This window comes from Barbatula barbatula (genome assembly GCF_947034865.1).
Source record: "Barbatula barbatula genome assembly, chromosome: 16".
NCBI lineage: Eukaryota > Metazoa > Chordata > Actinopteri > Cypriniformes > Nemacheilidae > Barbatula > Barbatula barbatula.
In genome coordinates this window covers 19381548-19400595 of record NC_136779.1, presented here as the reverse complement: position 1 = coordinate 19400595, position 19048 = coordinate 19381548, and the positions used below count along the sequence as shown (strand labels likewise).

The 19048-nt window shown below is 44.4% G+C and overlaps 1 protein-coding gene across 2 annotated transcripts; it reads left to right on the top strand.

Annotated features, from left to right (window-relative positions):
• The first annotated feature begins 1034 nt into the window (after positions 1-1034).
• LOC306905803 (sodium channel protein type 4 subunit alpha A-like) lies at positions 1035-17135 on the top strand. 2 transcript variants are annotated; one of them, XM_079476717.1, is made up of 8 exons: positions 1035-1126; positions 1245-1497; positions 1707-1770; positions 1860-2001; positions 2085-2288; positions 3071-3229; positions 3629-3749; positions 15517-17135. In XM_079476717.1, exons 4-8 carry the CDS (start codon positions 1885-1887, stop codon positions 15531-15533), a joined length of 618 nt encoding a protein of 205 aa, XP_079332843.1. In that variant the 5' UTR covers positions 1035-1126; positions 1245-1497; positions 1707-1770; positions 1860-1884; the 3' UTR covers positions 15534-17135. The 2 variants fall into 2 exon arrangements, with proteins under 2 accessions (XP_079332843.1, XP_079332842.1); XM_079476716.1 differs by lacking the exon at positions 15517-17135 and adding an exon at positions 10122-11131.
• The last annotated feature ends 1913 nt before the right edge of the window (positions 17136-19048 follow it).

The window sequence follows — 19048 nt, the reverse complement described above, 5'->3', positions numbered from 1 at the left end:
TCGGTCTTACCGACTATACGTCAATGACGCTATGTGAATTAACGGTGTTTATACATTCTCAAATACACATGCTTCCGACGCCTATGCTACATGTACACATCAGTGTAAAGTAGTTTAATTATCTTTAATGAGTCTCATTATGCACACGTACTTTGTTTCAACAATGTTTTCTGAACGCTAGGGCCATACACAAACGCCGCCCCTGAAATCAATAAACCTAAAACAGCAAAGAAGGCGATATAGCAATGTTCTGACACACCTCTGAACCTGACCGTGTTATACACGCAGCTTAGAGCAAAGAAGAGAAAATAATAATGATTAAAGAAAATCAGCTGACCGGTCGCGATGTTTTCAAGTTCATTTCATGTTATGTTTAGCATTTTATATGACGCTATTGGCTACTCTTCCCTTACCTTTATTCTTTATTCGTATAAAAATACACACAAAACACATATTCTTCAATCGTGCATTTATTAGCTTCTTGTTGAAGAAATGTTACTTTAGCTTCATCGCGGATGTCCTGAATGAGGAAGTGTACACAGGACGTGTCATGCAGACGTGAGATGATTGACAGCTGTGTACAGCAAATGATAGAGCTCTGAGGTCTGGGTGATTGTTGCTGATAGGCTGTCCCAATAAGTGGCGCCTGCACAATCCAATCACGTTTGAGAGGGAAAAAACAATTTGGTGGTTTCCGAGATTTTTCTTTTTCCTTTTTAGAAGTAACGTGTACTTACGGTTATGGATAGAAATGTAGCGGAGTAAAGAGTACAATATTTGCCTCTCAAATGTACTTGAGTAAAGTCATGAGTACTCCCCAAAAATTATACTCAAGTAAAGTACAGATCCCTCAAAATTGTACTTAAGTACTGTACTCGAGTAAATGTACTCCGTTACTGTCCGGCTCTGGATATACGATTCTGCGGCGGTGACGTTCTGCTGTTGATTTTTGCTGGGAATCTCTGGCTTAAGTGCTTTATGTAAATGTAAACGTAAATGAATATTTATTGTGTGGTTTTGTGATTTGTGTCTAGGTACATCACAGAGTTTGTAGATCTTGGCAATTTGTCAGCACTGAGGACGTTCCGTGTGCTCCGAGCTCTCAAAACCATCATCGTTATTCCTGGTGGGTTAAAAGTGTTTTTTAATTGTGTTTTATACGATACGTTTTCCATCATCAGTCTTCATAAGTGTCCAAATATATTTTACTGCTCTTTTACGTACATAGATATGTGTGTTCTCAGGTTTGAAAACCATTGTCGGGGCTCTGATCCAGTCGGTCAAGAAGATGGTGAATGTGATGATTCTGACCGTCTTTGCGCTGGCTGTTTTCGCTCTCGTCGGCCTGCAGCTGTTCATGGGAAATCTGCGTCATAAGTGCATTCGCTGGCCCATCCCAAACGGCACCGACATCTTTGATGACTACAATTTTACTCTGATCAATGACACCACACTGAACGGCACTGACACTTTCGATTTCAATGCCTACATAGTCAGGTCAAGGTTATTTAACATTTATCATCTTTACTCAACAACGTCTTTCATAGTTAACACTGGTTGCGTGACGGTCATCAGAGTAAATCAAACAGCATTATGCTGAATTTCATTTTAAAGATGTTTTGTTGAGGTGTTTTACTGTTTGCATTGGAATTTAAGTTTCGTAACGTCACAAATTTAACACTGTATATTTATTGTCTATTTTGTAGAAAACCAATACTTTCTCGATGGAAGTTTAGCAGCTTTATTGTGCGGTAACAGCTCTGATACTGGGTAAGTTTGTGAGAGACCTTCACTTCAAACAGCGTAAATGAAAGAGAAGATAAAGGCAAATGGTGTACGGTGATCTGTTGTTGTAATAGGAAGTGTCCAGAAAAATACACATGTATGAAGGCCGGCCGGAACCCAAACTATGGTTACACCAGTTACGACAACTTCGGCTGGGCCTTTCTTGCCCTCTTCAGACTCATGACTCAAGATTACTGGGAGAACCTCTTCCAGCTGGTGCGCTGAATTTGTCATTGCACGTTTTTCATTTGATATGCAGTGTACGTGAATTCAATTCACCCAGTTTTGATCTCGCCTAGACCCTTCGGGCTGCTGGGAAGACCTACATGATCTTCTTTGTGGTGGTCATCTTCTTCTTGGGCTCGTTCTACCTCATCAATCTGATCTTGGCCGTGGTTGCCATGGCGTACGATGAGCAGAATGAGACCACCTTGACCGAGGCCCGTGAAAAAGAAGAGGAGTTTCAGAGATTGCTAGAGCAGCTCAGGAACCAAGAGCAAGAGGTCAGGTGACTACTGGACGATTTCTTGTCATTTCATGTTGACTGCATAAAGGGGCGGTCACACTGCACGTTTGCGTTCTCACTTCCATTTCTAAGCACACGTATGCACGAGACACCAGAATCACAAGAGCATGCAAAGTACTTTCTCGCATTCTCCTCTCAATTGACCTATCGGTAAGCCCCGTCCCCCCTTAGTTACTATTGCTAACTCGGACAAGCGACCGGAGTTTCTAATGTCTTTCAATGTCATTTGTCAGAGTAAAAACCTTGTCCGACACTCGAGGAGAATTCTAGTGGGACTTAAATATGACATGGAGCCATATTAAAACTATTTTTGGAAGTGAGGGTTTACACATCACAATGTGGAAGAAGCCATGAACCCACGATCTAGGGTCAACTGTTCATGTACCTTTAATATGGAGGCACATCGTTTTATCATTTTCGCAGCATAAAACTTTATTAAAGCGATGAGAGCTTCAGATCTTACAATGGTTCTCTATGGCGCTGAAACCTAAAGTTGTCCGAGTTCCGGTCCCCGTGCAACTCATATTCAACTGACATTGTCTCCTCTGCGCTCAAGGGGAGGGGCTTACCGTTAGATCAATTGTTAGGGCATTACATTAGAGGCGTAAATGCCACGGGTTTGGGTTTACACTTGAAATGCACTATGGATAGATGCATAAATGTAGTGTGACCGCACCATAAACACACATTAAAAAGGCAAGAAATTGTATATTTGTGCATGTCACGTTGATATAGGTATATCTCTGTCACAAATTACAGACAGGCAGTAAAGCGTCTTTGGCCAGCCAGACAACACAAAGTCAAGGGTCGAACAGAACATGTTCCTTACACAGTCTCGGAGGTGATGATGTCATCAAGGACTGTAATGGCCGAATAGTGCCTCGTATCATTATCAACAGCGTTCACTCTGACAGAGAGGTGATACTGGCACACAATCTGACAACACCGAGCATCACTGATACAATTGGGTCCAAAGGCCTGTGACTAAAAATGCTTGTATTTGACATTCTGTTCCCGGTTAATACGAGTCATATTAACAACAAAACAATTTGAGTAAATGAATGAATTGGTGTAAATGTTGAAATTTCTTGCTTCATTACATTTTCAAAGTTAGCATTAAAACTATAGTTGATCAAATACTCAGACCATCCAAGATACAGGAGACATTGTTTCTTCCATACAAAAGTGAAGAAGACGATTTAATAGAAGCTTAGAATCTCAGAGCCCACATAACTCAAGATTTTTAACTTACATACTTTAGCTAATGATACAAAGCTAATATTTGTTCTCTTGCTGGTCTGTTTCATTATTCTCCAGTTCGTAGCTGAAGAGGACCACAAGTCTATGAGCTCCAAACACAGCATGCAGTATCTGGACGAGCCCAAACTCTCCAAGAGAGCAGGCAGTGCCGTCAGTGTGCTCACTGCCACCATGGATGGTACTGTCTCTAAAGAAACCTGAGGGTTCAATATCATTTTATCTGCTGCAACACTTTCTTTCTCTGTAGCACTTTATGTGCTTTACTGTAAATTTACACACACATGCAAAATGACACAAAGTGAAAATAAAATGGTATTTTGGGGTTATGGAAACAAGAGTTACCACGGTGATTACACAACACTTAAGATGGATATGAATATCATACCTACATGTTAATCCTTCCCGGCTAACACACAAATTACCAGTTATTTGTTTTTTAGGAACTTTACTTTAATTTCACACGTTGCATTGCATGCTTGTAGTTCCCTTTCTGTCGGTCTCTCGACGTTGTGTCGAACCGACTGATGGGGTTCGCCCCTGAGAACCTATCATCTTCTGACTATTTTGAAAAGGCCAATGAAATTGGCGAATGAAATTTGCATGCCGGGCTCCGCCCCCGGATATCCGGGTATAAAAGGGGAGCCGGCGTGCTCATTCATTCACCTTTTGTTCTTCGGAGCCTTCGCATCTGATGACATTCTTCGAATTAGCGAAATTCTACGACGCGGTGCAGCGGAGATTCCCCTGGGCGTCCTGGCAGTTCCAGAGGTATTTTTCTAAAAGAGCAATTTCCTCAGCGTGGCATTGCCCGCTGATCTCTTTGGTTCAGACGTTGCGTCACTGCGGGCGGATGGCTATTCAGACGTTGCGTCACGGTGGCTGTGTTCTGTAAGATCCAGCCAACACCTCGTTTGCTTCCCGTTCTGTGACCGCAGCGGCTATGGCCCTGCCGTCAGCGGCGGCGAGCAGCGAGGGTGATGTGGGGATTATCGTGAGCGTTAATCCATCAGCCGGCCGGCTCGCGGACCGCTCGCGCCCCGTCTCGCTTGTTTAGCAGTTCCCCAAGGATGGTCCTAAGCCATCTTATTGCTCAGCCATGCGTTCGGACATGAGCCGTGGAGATGAGGTGTCTCTTGCAACATCGGAGCGCGACCTGCTGACATCAGACTCTGGCGATTCCCTGAAGCTCCCTCGGGAGGTCGAGCACAGGTGAGAGCAGACGTCAAGATGTCAGCCATGCTCGCTCGGACCGCCGTGAGTGTCGGATTGCGGTGCGCCGCAGCCCTGGCGCTCGCAGCTGGGTACTTCGCACATTGGGCCCGGGTGCGACTCCAAGCCGTGCCCGGCTCAAGTGCCAAGTTTTACCGAGCTGCATAAGGAGTTCAGTAAGACCTGGAGCCCCCCCTTCGGCGCGCTTCCGTCTAGCTGACTCTATCGCCCTCTCTTCCCTAGGGGCGGAGAGGCAGCTAGGGACTATGTCAATGCACCCTGGGTGGAGCATGCAGTCGCGGGTATCCGCAGACGGCGGCCACCTGGGGAGCTTGACCTAGACTCACCGTCCAGGGCATGTAAGGTCTCGACATCTCTGGTGTTGAGGCTGGCAGTGCCGTGGGCCAAGCTGCCACCACTCTTACGCCATGGCCATCCTGCAGGCCAGGGCGCTAAAGAGAGCCCCACGGGGTAAGACCGACCCAAGTAGTGCCGCCGCCGTGGCCCGGAAAGACGCGTCTTACTCAATCTTGCACAGGTGGGCGATGTTGAGAAAGGCCACTTTCCCGACTCCCCTCTCGCAAGGTCGGCTGATTGGTGGCGCTGTCAAGGACTGCTCCAGCAGCCTTTTGACAGTGTAGAAACAGACCGGCCTGCTGTGACCCGGCCGCCTTTCGACCGTCGAGGTCTCGCACGTGGTCTGCCCCAGCAGCCCCGGCCTTCTCCAGCGTCGACTCCGGTTCTGGTGCCCCCGCAGGTGGCCCCCCGGAGGAAGACGTCGAGAGAAGGACCACCTAGAGAGATTGAACCATCGGGCCAGACCCAGCATTGGTAGCTGGATGGTCGGACTGGGGCGGTCCCTGCCGCATCCCAACACCTTCTGGGCCCCTTTGGGGGCCTAGTGCCCGCCTTCTCACAAGGAGAGGTCTCTCTCTGGGTCCCACTTGCAGCCGCTCTCACCCTCTGAAAGATGGTGTTCGGCAACTCGACGTTGCGTCGTGGCGGCACGCAATGGCGAGTATAAAGCAGCCCTCAGCTCTCTCGCTTCGACGGTGCGTCGAGCTGCGCCATCGCCTGGCCGGACTTCGGTCATCCTCTTACCTCAGCAGAGGCAGGGATGTTCCCGTGCTCCAGGCCAGGGCTGCCACCCCTCTGGCGAAGGCGATCGAACCGTCCCCTCGGCCGAGATGTCCAGTGGCTTCTACAGCCGCAATTCATCATCCCCAAAACCAGGGGTCGCTGCATACCTTGAGCAGCACCTTGCAAGGGTGCCGTTCAGGAGGCGCAGAAGCGCGTCCTGGTGTCTGTCAGACGCCAGGAGTGGTTCATGACAACTGACCGCATTCTCTCATGTCCAGTCCCATCGGCACTGTCGAGGGGCTGGCATGTCAGTAACGGGTCAGCAGGGAAAAAGAGCAGCTCTCCCTGGCGCAGAGCTCCCCTTTTCCTGGTAGAGAACTCAACACTGTCTCCATGATGGCGTGCTCGCTCTCGAGCACGCACAGTCAGTGCTGAGCTGCTTGAACTTTCAGGCAGCAGCCAGCGGTCCCCTGAAATCAGTTTCAGAGGCTCCTGGGCATGGTGTCCTCGGGGGTGGCCTGTCCCCCTCGGGTTGACGCACATGGGACCGCGACAGCACTGACTACAGAGATGAGTTCCCTGGAGAGTGTGGCGCACTGGCAGTAGGCGTATCGTCATTTCGCCTGCTGCCGTCGCATCCTAACCCCGGGCAGGTCTTGAGGCCGGTCGTGGTAACGACAGACGCCTCCCTACGGGGTGCGGTGTGTAACGGGCGCGCAGTGTCGGGTCGCTGGACGGGCCCCCGCCTGCGTTGGCATATCACTGCCCTCAAGTTGCTAGCTGTCCTGCTTGCACTGATGAGGCTCCGGCCTCTCGTGCAGAGCCAGCATACTGGCCCGGACAGCACGACTGGCGTAGCGTACTAAACCTCAGGGTGGCATTCGCTCGCTGCAGTCATCGCAACTCGCCCAAACGCCTCCTCCCGTGGAGACAGCCGGTTGCAAAGCCCCTGCATTTCACACGCCCACCGGGTGTCCTGAACCAGACAGCCAAGCGCTCTCTCGTCATTTAAAACCTCGTGGGAAGTGACGACTCCACCCCTGCGGGCCGGCTTGGGTGTGGTTTGGGCGGGCACAGGTGGACCTGTTGCCTCCCTGAACACCACCCAGTACCGCTGGGCACTCCCTGGACGAGGCCCCCCCCTCGACACGGAGGCCCTAGCGCGCAGCTGGCCGCGGGACAAGCGGAAGTACGCTTCCCCCCAGTGAGCTTCATTGCGCAGGTCCTGTGCAAGGTCTGGGAAGGGAGTATCAAGTGCTGCTAGTTGCGCGTACGGGCCCAACTACACTTGGTCCTCGGAGCTAATACTCCTGACGGCAACTCCCCCTGGCGAAGGGCCTACTCGCAGGGGATGGGCACGTTGTGGCATACGAGCCGGATCTTTGGGTCTGGCTCCTGGATGGGACGAGGAGTTCCTGGATGATCTACCCCCACAGTGGCAAGGGCCATGCCCACAAGGCTGGATGCCTTTAAGTGGCGCCCCTTCTCGTCCTGGTGCTCTTCTCGAGGAGAAGACCCGCGGAATTGCCTGGGAAGTGCCCATTTGAGTGACGGTACACTCCGCTCGGGGTGTGGCCTCCTCGTGGGCATCGGCTCAGTGCGCCTCTCTGGCAGACATCTGTAGAGTTGCGGGTTGGGCTACGCTATACCTCGCAGAGGCTTGCAACCTCCGTGGGGAGTCGGCAGCTCGAGTCTTGCCAACAGGTGAGACCAGCAGTCGTAGGGCATACGCCTGCGCATAGCGCCATTCCCCTTCTTAGGTGGATCAGTGCGCTATGGGCTGCCTCCCTTCTTTCCCCAAGGGTGAAGAATAGGCAGTCCATCCATCCATCAATAAGCACTCAGGGCGGCGGGCTCGGCGGAGCAGCCCTGCCGCCTATGGCCAGTTATCAAGCTGAGTTATTACATATAGCTCTAACCGGACCTAGTGCCCCACACGTAGTAACCCCCCACTAGGGTGGTTCCGTCTGAGATGTCGTCATGAGATGGTTCCCCGTGTGGCAACCCATGACCTCCCCCAGGTGGACATCCACCTTGCGGCATTCCGCACATACCTCCCATGAGTTCTCCCCTATTTGGTGAGACCATGTTGGTGTCTCCACTGTATTCCCCCCTATGGTGGGAAGTGGTCTCCGTAGCGCACGTCCACATTGAGGGAACAGCGCTTACCCAGTAGCCCTACGGTACCGGACGGCTTCTCGTTTAGAGAACAAGGCCTCCGTCTGTGGTGGCCGAGGGCAGGGGCTACTCATCTTTGCCAAAAGCTCTGGGAGCCCCTGCCTGCCCACTGGAAGGTGTGGCTCACCCAGGCCGGTCAACGTCGCTTCGCTAGAGATTGTGACGTGGCTTAGTGCTGTGGCGTTTTCAATAGGAACCCCATCTGTCGGTTCGACACAACGTCGAGAGACCGACAGAAAGGGAACGTCTCGGTTACGTATGTAACCTCTGTTCCCTGATGGAGGGAACGAGACGTTGTGTCCCTCATGCCACAACATTAGCCGTCCGCTGCAGCAATCGTGAGATGCTCTCAGGCTCCTCAGCACAAAAGGTGAATGAATGAGCACGCCGGCTCCCCTTTTATACCCGGATATCCGGGGGCGGAACCCGGCATGCAAATTTCATTCGGCAATGTCATTGGCCTTTTCAAAATAGTCAGAAGATGATAGGTTCTCAGGGGCGAACCCCATCTGTCGGTTCGACACAACGTCTCGTTCCCTCCATCAGGGAACAGAGGTTACATACGTAACCGAGACGTTTCTTAAGCACTTCAGTGAAGACATTTGCTTGAGTTTAGGACTGTATAACTTCTGACAGGACAGGATAGTTCGTTTTTCTGAGGTGAAAGACTTTTTATTTCGTGACCAGTTAAGCAAATAACGATTGAATAGTGACACTGACATTCAGCCTGACATCATCTCACCTTCACGTAGATATCGGTTCGGGACAGTGAGCGCTCACTCGCTCAGGCATCTGCCAACAGATTTCGCGCACATCTTTCAAAATAAAAGTCTCATATCAGAAAAACCAATAAGCCAACCTATGTTGGTGTTGTTTCTTAGATTTTACACTTTGCGAGCCAAAACAATGGTCTTGCGACCCACCAGTTGAGAGTCGCTGATTTAGACTGTGTCTTTCATTGGTCCAAATGCTCTAGAACAGGGCTTGTCAACTGGCTAATAACGTTTGACATCTTTTAAAGCCATTTGATCGGTCTGTTCAAGAAACTTGATGTTATTTGCAACGTTATTATCGGCAATCCACAGTCCAAACTGCATCTAGTGCCCTAAAGTAACTGCAGGAAGAGTACTACACCACGTGAACTATGTTGTTTTTATTACTGCATTCATTATGTATGAACAGCTATATTTATGAAAAATAGCTGTTCATCTCCCTCCAGAACTGGCTCTTCAAATGATCTGCCCTTCTTAGTGCGTGGGGCACATGAATGCGATTGTAATTTACCCAAAGATGCGACAATAGCGCTCAGAGTCTTGCACAGATCCATTGATTTGCTTTATAAAACACCAGTTTAGCGTCAATTAATTTGACTTTCATTAACTTAACCAAATACCTTCATTAATATGACCATTACATGACCTATCAGTAACAGCAACAAAAACAGTATAAAAGGAACAAAATGCAATAAATAACAGAAATACAAAATAACAGAAGAAATGATTTGGTTAAAAACTGACCTATTCATACTTTGGAATCAGGCCCTCAAAGAAAAGTAGTTGAAGACCCCTGCTCTGGAATGTTCTCTTAACTGTGTTGGCTTCAGGATCTAGATAAATGTTAAAGTCCCCGTTAACCGGAAGTTGCGAGCGTTTTTACTTCCAGCAGACTGACAGTTAACGGATGCTCTGCCCAAGCCGTCAAACATACAGTACATCATTTAAGATGGGTAGTCCTTACAATAATAATAATAATATTTTTACTAAAGATTATGCGGGCCACACAAATTTTTAAGAGAATGACCCACATTGACAACCTATTTACAATAGACGTTGTTCATAAAAAATAGGCATCGTCACCCTGCTTGTGGCAATGAGGGGATGTCTGGCAACCTGTCTACTGTATGTTGGCAGTAGTTTCCCTCCTTTTCGAAGTTAATAAGCCCGGTTACTTTACTATTCTAGCTACAGTGTATATGGTTTAAATTTTATTGTGTTCATATTACATTTTTCCTTTTCCACCATTTCAGAATTACAGGTCTACAGGTTCACTTTTCTCTGTTTCTGCGTCTCTTTGTCCTACCCAGAGTTGGAGGAGGCTCAGAGGCCTTGTCCACCCGGCTGGTATAAGTTTGCGGACATTTTCCTTAAATGGGACTGCTGCGCTCCCTGGATCATCTTTAAGAAGTGGGTCCATTTTGTAGTGATGGACCCATTTGTCGATCTAGGTATCACCATCTGCATTGTGCTCAACACACTTTTCATGGCCATGAAGCACTACCCCATGAGTCCGGATTTCGAACATGTTCTTTCAGTGGGCAACTTGGTTAGTGTTACACCGATACGTCTGGACTGAAGTTATCCTGTTGAAAAGACCACCATCATCTGTTGTGTTGTGGATGCTGGTCATCAGTGTGAAATGCTAGTGTTCTAAACTAGAAATGGCTTCTATCCTTGTCAAGCAGCTTCTTTAGAAAGACCACGCTGGTTGACTGGCTTTTCTGTGGCTGAACTACAGGGTTCTGATGGACAAACATCAAACCAGCACTAACCAGCATGACAAAGCATGGAGCCTGAGATGCATTCTGCTGAGTAATCAACAATTCATGACTTTGAACTTATTGATTTTTCCTGACCATTTTAGATGCATACGCCAGTTTCCATCATGCAGTCCCTTACAAAAAGAAGTGTATTCAAGTTTGTATTCAAGACACAAAATCTATGATTATGGTGCTTTTAAACCAAAAATACGAAAGTGTAGTTCTAGTCTACTTTTAATACTTCTTAGAAATATACTTTATATACTGACAGAGTAAGTCTATGGACCCTATCGTAGACCGGGCACAATGCAGCGCAAGTGTTTTTGCTAGTCCCAGCCCAACGCAGTTCTCATTTTCCCGTCCTTCCCCGCGTTGTTTAAATAGCTAATTAATTGGCGCCGATTTGTGGTAAAAAAAAAGAGGTGTGCTCAGACGCATCGTTGCCGCGTTGCTATTTTGAGGAACTGAAAATAGACTGCGCCATGTAGACCAACTCAAACCTGCTCTAAAGTCATTGGCACAAAATGTTTTTGGTTATTTAAAGAGCGCATTAGTAATATGCACCTCTAGGTGGGTGCACAGCAATCGTACATCAGCACACAAACATGCAAAGTATAAAAAATAAATAGACTACAATGTAAAGGATTATAATTGTGTAAATAAAGAAAAAAATCTGGTTCCTTAAACCTCTCACACACGCAAACTAGCAAAGGTGGATTCGGCCACACGCCCTGAGTGCACCTGCGTTTATGTGGTGTTTTCAATGTGCTTTAAGACCTGCCTTGTAAAAAGTTGTAAAAAGTAAAAAATCATTTTAAACCACTGCTGATTATTTTCTTCATAAAACTGCAGTGCGGTTTGAAACTGCCCCAGTTAATGATGTCATAAACCTGTGCCCATCACATCAACCCATTTGACCCCTGTGGATCAGAAGTTTAAAGCATAAACATGCAAAGATGGTGCATAGATTCGGGCTGAATCGATCGTTGCACTGCTGTGTCAGCTCTCAGTTTCACTTTCAGTTTTCGCAGTGTCTAAATTGCCCAGTGCGATTGAGTGGAGGCGGGGCTAATTTGCATATGCATGTCTCTGCGTATACGTAAGGAAGCTGAGGTGTATAGTTACATTCAAGCTATTCTAAAGGGGGGGTTTCCGATTTCCGAATTACGCTTGTTTAGAGAAAGTCGGGCTGAACCTCAGCAGTAAGGTGCACAGGATGGACAGTAGTCAAGCCGAGCGCTGATGAAAGTGAAAGATGGGGGCAGGGGCGTATTTGTTTTGGTGATTTGAGCATCAACAACCGCTATGAGAAATTCAATTCAATTTTATTTATATAGCGCCTTTCACAATTTGCATTGTTCCAAAGCAGCTTTACAGGGGAAAAACGAAAAACCCAAGAAAGGGTAAAACACGCTACATGGTGTTTTATATAATAAATCAAATTATTCTAGTAAATAATATCTAATGTCAGCATCTCCTGGTGGTTTATTTAGCATATTTTGCATTAAGTGAATGCTTGGCTGAAAAGATGCGTCTTTAATCTAGATTTAAATTGGGCGAGTGTGTCTGATCCTGGAATAATATCAGGAAGGTTATTCCAGAGTTTAGGTGCTACGTATGAGAAAGCTCGACCCCCTTTGGTGGATTTAGTTATTCTGAGTGTTATCAAAAGTCCTGAGTTTTGAGATCTTAGAGAGCGTGATGGGTTGTAGTGTGATAGAAGCTCTGTTAGGTAGGTAGGGGCTAAACCCTTTAAGGCTTTATAAGTGATTAAAAGAACTTTAAAGTCAATACGATACTTAATGTGTAGCCAGTGAAGGGTTGATAACATTGGGGTTATGTGATGGTTTTTTCTGAACTAACTGTAGTTTGTTTATTGATGATGCAGGACAAACACTAAGTAGCGCATTACAGTAGTCAAGTCTTGAGGTCATAAATGCATGAATAAGCTTCTCCGCGTCAGCAACACACAGAATATTTCGTAACTTGGCAACATTTCTTAGGTGGAAAAAGGCTGTTTTTGTGACATTTGAGATGTGATTTCGAAATGACAGGTTGCTGTCTAATAAAACGCCTTGATCTTTTACTTTATTTGTTGGAGTAACAGTACATCCTTCAACTTGCAGTTTATAATCAGAAATATTCGGTTTGCATGTCTTTGGTCCGATAAGTAATATTTCTGTTTTATTAGAATTTAAAAGAAGGAAATTACAGGTCATCCAATGTTTTATATCTTCAATGCACTCTGCCAATGTGGATAGCTGGGAGGAATCATCTGGTCTTGATGAGATATATAGCTGAGTATCATCTGCATAGCAATGGAAGCTAATTCCATGTTTTTTAATAATGTTTCCGAGGGGCAGCATGTATATGGAGAACAGCACGGGTCCCAGAACCGATCCCTGAGGTAATCCTTAATTTACTTGCGTTAGATTGGATGATTCCCCATTTAAATGGACAAATTGTCTGTCTGACGAGTAAGATCTAAACCATTGTAGTGCCTGTCCCTCAATACCGGTATAATTGTGTAAGCGATCTAGAAGTAAGTATTATGGTCTACGGTATCGAACGCAGCACTAAGGTCAAGCAGGACCAGGAGTGAGATGTGACCTTTATCTGATGCTATAAGCAGGTCGTTTGTAATTTTAACGAGCGCAGTTTCAGTGCTATGATGCGATATAAAGCCTGACTGAAATTTTTCGTGTATGTCTTTATTTTGTAAGAAAGAGCACAACTGAGTGCACACTACTTTTTCTAGTATTTTAGACAGGCATGGGAGATTTGAAATCGGTCTATAGTTTCCTACTTCATTTAGATCTAAGTTTGGTTTCTTGATTAGAGGCTTAATGACGGCCATCTTAAAGGGTCCTGGGACATTGGCCTAGATTAATTGACGAGTTGATAATGTTGTAAATGGGCTCAATTGCAACAGGTAGTAACTCTTTTAATAATTTAGTTGGTATGGGGTCTAGTAAGCAAGTTGTAGGTTTAGAAGTTGCGATAAGTTGAATTAAATCTTCCTGTTTTATAGGTGAAAAACACTGGAGCCTTTGTTTTGGAGCGATGGTTGGTGCTAATTCATAGGACAGATTTGGAGGTTGAGTTTTTACAATTTTGTTTTCGATTTTCTAATAATGGAATAGCCAGGTCAGGTGGTGTCTGTTTATTTGTTAATTTAGCGACTGTGCTAAATAGAAACCTTGGATTGTTTTTGTTGGTTTCTATGAGGTTACGAAGGTGCTCAGCCTTTGCTGCTTTTAGTGCCTTTTTATAACAATTTGCACTTATTTTCCACACAATTTTAAAGACTTCTAATTGCGATTTTATCCATTTGCGCTCTAGTTTTCGAGTTTCTCTTTTAAGGGCGCGAGTGGTGCTATTGTAACATGGTGCAATATTTTTCTCATTAATCTTTTTTGACTTCGTAGGTGCAACAGCTTCTTGTCATGATTCTGCCTGCTCTTGTCTTGATTTTCTGGTCTAGGGGCAGAATCATGACAGACCCACGTGTTTTATGTGGAGAGAAACATATTATTGTCAATCAGGACATAATATGCGTTCTCTCCTGTCTCGTCATTTGGCCCCGCCCCTCTCGTTCCTAGTATAGTTTTCCTCCTGTGTCTCATTACCCACGCCTGCCCATCGTTATCTCCTTTGTTAGTCTCCCTTATATAATACCCTCTTGTCTATTGTCTTGTGCTCGTTGGTTGTACATGATCCCTTGCTTGTACGCCTTACTGTGTCCTTCAAGCCTTGTAAAGTCAAGTCAAGTCAATCATATTTGTTATTGTGTACTGTTTTGTTACTCCCTCGTGGGTTTTTGTTTTGTTACTCCCTCGTGGGTTTTTGTTTTGTTACTCCCTCGTGGGTTTTTGTTTTGTTACTCCCTCGTGGGTTTTTGTTTTGTTACTCCCTCGTGGGTTTTTGTTTTGTTACTCCCTCGTGGGTTTTTGTTTTGTTACTCCCTCGTGGGTTTTTGTTTTGTTACTGCCTCGTGGGTTTATGTTTTGTTACTCCCTCGTGGGTTTTTGTTTTAGTCCTTGTTAACCCCTTCATCCCTGTTTTGCTGCCTGCACTTGGGTTCTCCTTACCACGTTCCTGACACTTCTAATGTATTAGAGAAAATAGTGCCCAATTTCCTGGTCATTACATCGAGCGATTCTTTATTTATTGGTATGGTTATTAAAGGAGTCAGATCTGGCAAGCTCTTTGCGAAGCTATCTTTAGTAGCGGAGGTGATTGTTCTACACTGTCGATAACGAGTTAAAGGGCTGATTCCTGACGTGCCCAAAGTACCCGTTATAAGATAGTGATTGGGGACATCGTCGCTTTGAGGCATAATATCTATATTGGTTAGATCGGCTCCGTGAGATATAATCAGGTCTAGTGTATGATTAAATCGATGAGTGGGTCCTTTAATGTGTTGTATTACCCCAAAAGATTGTAGTAGTTCTGTAAACGCCAGTGCTAATGCATCGTTAGCGCTATCTACGTGGATATTAAAATCTCCGACAATTAGTATTTTATCAACGTTAACCAATAGGTCCGATAGGAAGTCCGCAAACTCTTTCAGAATTTGATGTTCAATAGTAAGAGTCATTATATTAATCGGATAGAAACATAAATTAAATCTATCAGCATGGTCCATCTCTGATATTTAGGGTGTGTAAAGTTAGAAGACTTGACAAATTTAGTTGACTTTCATCTATAAGCTTACAGAATAGACTAAAACAAACTGCCTTAATATATAGAGCGAACATGTGAACAATATGTACAGAGGGTCATACAAATATAGCAAAAATTGTGCACCTCTTCCGAAATAAAGAACAGTGGAGAACGGAGCTTACATTTGAAGCTTAAACGTTAAGACAATAAAGAATAACTGTCTTTCCCTGTCAGATGCACATTAACAAAGTGCTCGTGTTTGATTTGTGTTTTACAGTCAATGTGAAATCGTGAGCATTGCCTGGAATTCAACATTAGATCAATGACCGAACACACCGACGTGTGTGTTTTGTCCCACCGTTGCTGAGACGGCAATCGATAACCAAATACTTCTGCTCTGAAACACATAAGAAAAATAAAAGAAGTGATGTCACACACATGTAGAAGTCTGAGGTTAGATCTTACTCAGAAGAGCACTGAGTGAGTAACGGCAAAACTCACACACACCGGTGTAGAGAAGAACAGCTGGGAAAAGCAAAAGTATTTTGTTCTCCAACGTTATTTGTCCATCCCAGTATCCAATGAGAATCTCACGCTAATTCTTCTGGAGAAATCGTGGCCAGACAGATAGAAAAGAGAACCGTTCGAAACACGTCTTCATCATACATTCACATTTATGTTTGTTTCTTTATGGCATGACAATATATCAGTTCCCTGTTTTTAGTTCTTCTAATACCTAGTGTTTCATTTCATCAGATGGCTCTCCATCTTGTCTTGTTCATCAATGGATTTAGACTGTTCTTCAACATGACTTACCGTAGCTTTGTACCACGAATGAACAAAATGTATCTAATAATCCTACAATGTATGGTATTTTGTAAACAGAACACAGTCTTTTGATAAAGCAATATGCAGACGCTCGCAGGAATCACTGGATGAAAGTGCTGAAGACTGTTTGTATAAAAACACTGTCACATGCTGCATATTGAACCACGTTTCTGCTTTATTTTCTGCACACTGTGTCGTATTGAGCCCAATTTGTAGCCGAACGAGATCTCACGATTTCTCAAATGTTACGTTAGATAGACTTCGTGTAGATCCAGATGAGATATTCCGTCATAACATTGACAAGTCGAAATGCTTTTGGAGTTTTTAGGTTAATGTAAGAGTGAAAATGCCCATTTCAAAATGGGATACGTCAAAAAACCTTCATGATATATACATACAGTATATACTACAGTTGTTTAGTTTTTTGTAAAAATCACGCTTCCATTTCAAAATGCTCCAAAATCTGCCGTTAATAATGTGTTATGTATTGGATACGGTATATAACACGTATGTTTCTGTGAACAACTTAAATTCCTGTCAGGAGTACAGATGCTGTATACGTGGAAAATGATGTTCTCAACCTCTTGTTTGCTTATATCCTGATTCTATGTGTCCATACAGTATTTCAGATTTCTGTATGCGAAGTGAGTTTTGTATAAACATATGAATGTGTACAGGAGGGATTTTCTCATTGCCAGAAGACTCTTTTCACTTTCTTCCGAGGTATTACATATGTACTGTACTAAACCACCTGTGATATGTGAATCATCATATTTATTGTGGATTCAGTAAATTACATCGATGTATTTTTTTGTATTCCTTCTATATATTAATAACATTTATTTTCAATACACATGTTTTGTGGCTTATATTTAGACATATTCTTGTTTAGTCGCACCTAAATCAGAAAGCGCTCAGATGTCATTCTTGTATCAAATATAACAAACATTGTGCACTCATTTTTGCATGTCACCCTTCCTTGTCAAATATTTAGATAGTCTTGTAAGCAACACTAGTTCCCTCTGTGTATCCTCTTAAGAGAAAACTTAAAAAAGCATTCTGATACATAAAAGACAACTGGGAATTCTCTCCATTCTCTGACTGCAGGATTGAACTGACATGCTCTCTTGTGTGTGAGATACGAGAATAAGACGTATCGATGACATCATGGAAAAGAGTTAAACGTGGCTGAATGAGAACGAGACCGAGGTGACTTAATGTCTTCTTATTAGATTTAAATTCCATCAGGACGCTTTAAAAACGAGGAGGAAATGATCGATTTGTCTATATTTAAACAAAATCACAATAAATGTAAAAATATAAACATTGATATACAGGTGCAGTGTTTGAAGAACGGTTTCATTATTTGAAATGTAAACACAAAACAGCAAATAATGTCTATTAAATAAAAGATTTAACCTTGAAAAACTGAAGGTAAAATGAAGGCTTTTGATGAACATTTCAGCAATGTTCGGCGCGTTCAAAATTGGAGAGAGGCCAGTTAAGAAAATGTTGAAATTTATTGATCAGAAGTCTCAAACAATACAGCTGCTGGGTGGGTACCTCAGACGCAAAGTCTTACACAAAGGACCGACCCAGAAAAACAACTTCATAGCCTTTTATAATATTTCACGACGTGTCTCTGGGTTGGGGGAGCCTGGGACTCGTCCAATCCGCTTTCTCTCCTTTGTTCTGCCTCAGCCAACCAGCTCACACTGCTTTGCTCTCTGGGCCTCTGCAAAACATTATATGAACACATTCCATATAATCTGATCTTTACACACACACACCATTTCCTGTGGAAAATACACTCAAAATCATCCCTCTAACTCTTGGCTAGCTCAACTCACACACTGGTTATATTTTCGGTTAGTAATCAATAATGAAATCATAAAGCATATTAAATGTAAAGGCACGCTTAAACCACAATAAAAATCCTTCAGTCCCTCTCTTGACCACTGAAAGTGGTCACACATCATTACAATCCTCATTGTCATCGTCATCCAGGAATTGCTCGCCAGACAATAGAGGATTGGTATATTTGCTATGGGTTCTTTCGGGGTCCAACCACCGGTATATGCTATTACCTTATTCCATGTCGTACACCATTCGCCCCTATGGGTTCAGGATCAATGTCAGATTGAGTCTGCTGAGAGAAATGTTTAATCAAAACAATCAGTTTGTCAAAATATACACAATCTGAAAGTGGTACACAGGTGTCCGGCTGCAGCGGCGTCAATGGTCCTGGAAAAGATCTACATGTAAGCAATTCAAAAGGTTTAAAGCCAATGATTCTTTTGACAGACAAACGTACAGACATCAAGGCTTATCAGAGATCTGATAACCACGGTAATTTGGTCTGTACACAGATTTTTGCCAATTTTAGTTTCAAATTTAAGTTCATACGTTATATATAGGGACGGTACCAGTATAACACGAGATACTGGCCCCTGCACTTCCTGACTCTCTCATCAGTTCTTTCTCTGACTTCTCTGACTGCACATGTTCTGTGCTCTTCTTAGGGGAACTCAAAGCAGTGGCAGTCAGCGCAATGCGTGGCCACAGTCGCAATTCTTCTCTCAGTTTATCTTCCTCCTTTTTATGCTTATTCTTCTCTAACCACTTCACATCTTTTCCTCCTTCTACATGTTTGTTTAACCTTGCATGCGCTTTTTCCTCCATTTTTAATACCCACGAGCGTTTTACAAGAATTTTCTCAATTATCTCACTTTTATCATGCCGTGGACTGTATACCAACGGGTGTTTTGAAAGTGCCTTTTATCATGCCGCACGACTTTATACGTGCAGGTGTTTTAAAAGGATTTCTCAATTATCTCACTTTTATCATGCCGTGGACTGTATACCAACGGGTGTTTTAAAAGTGCCTTTTATCATGCCGCACGACTTTATACGTGCAGGTGTTTTAAAAGGATTTCTCAATTATCTCACTTTTATCATGCCGTGGACTGTATACCAACGGG

Coding starts and splice junctions, on each gene's coding strand:
- LOC306905803 (XM_079476716.1), top strand. CDS start 1,885: ATGAAGGCCGGCCGGAACCCAAACTATGGTTACACCAGTTACGACAAC. Junction 2,002..2,084: donor GGGAGAACCTCTTCCAGCTG/GTGCGCTGAATT, acceptor GATCTCGCCTAG/ACCCTTCGGGCTGCTGGGAA. Junction 3,750..10,121: donor GCTCACTGCCACCATGGATG/GTACTGTCTCTA, acceptor TGTCCTACCCAG/AGTTGGAGGAGGCTCAGAGG.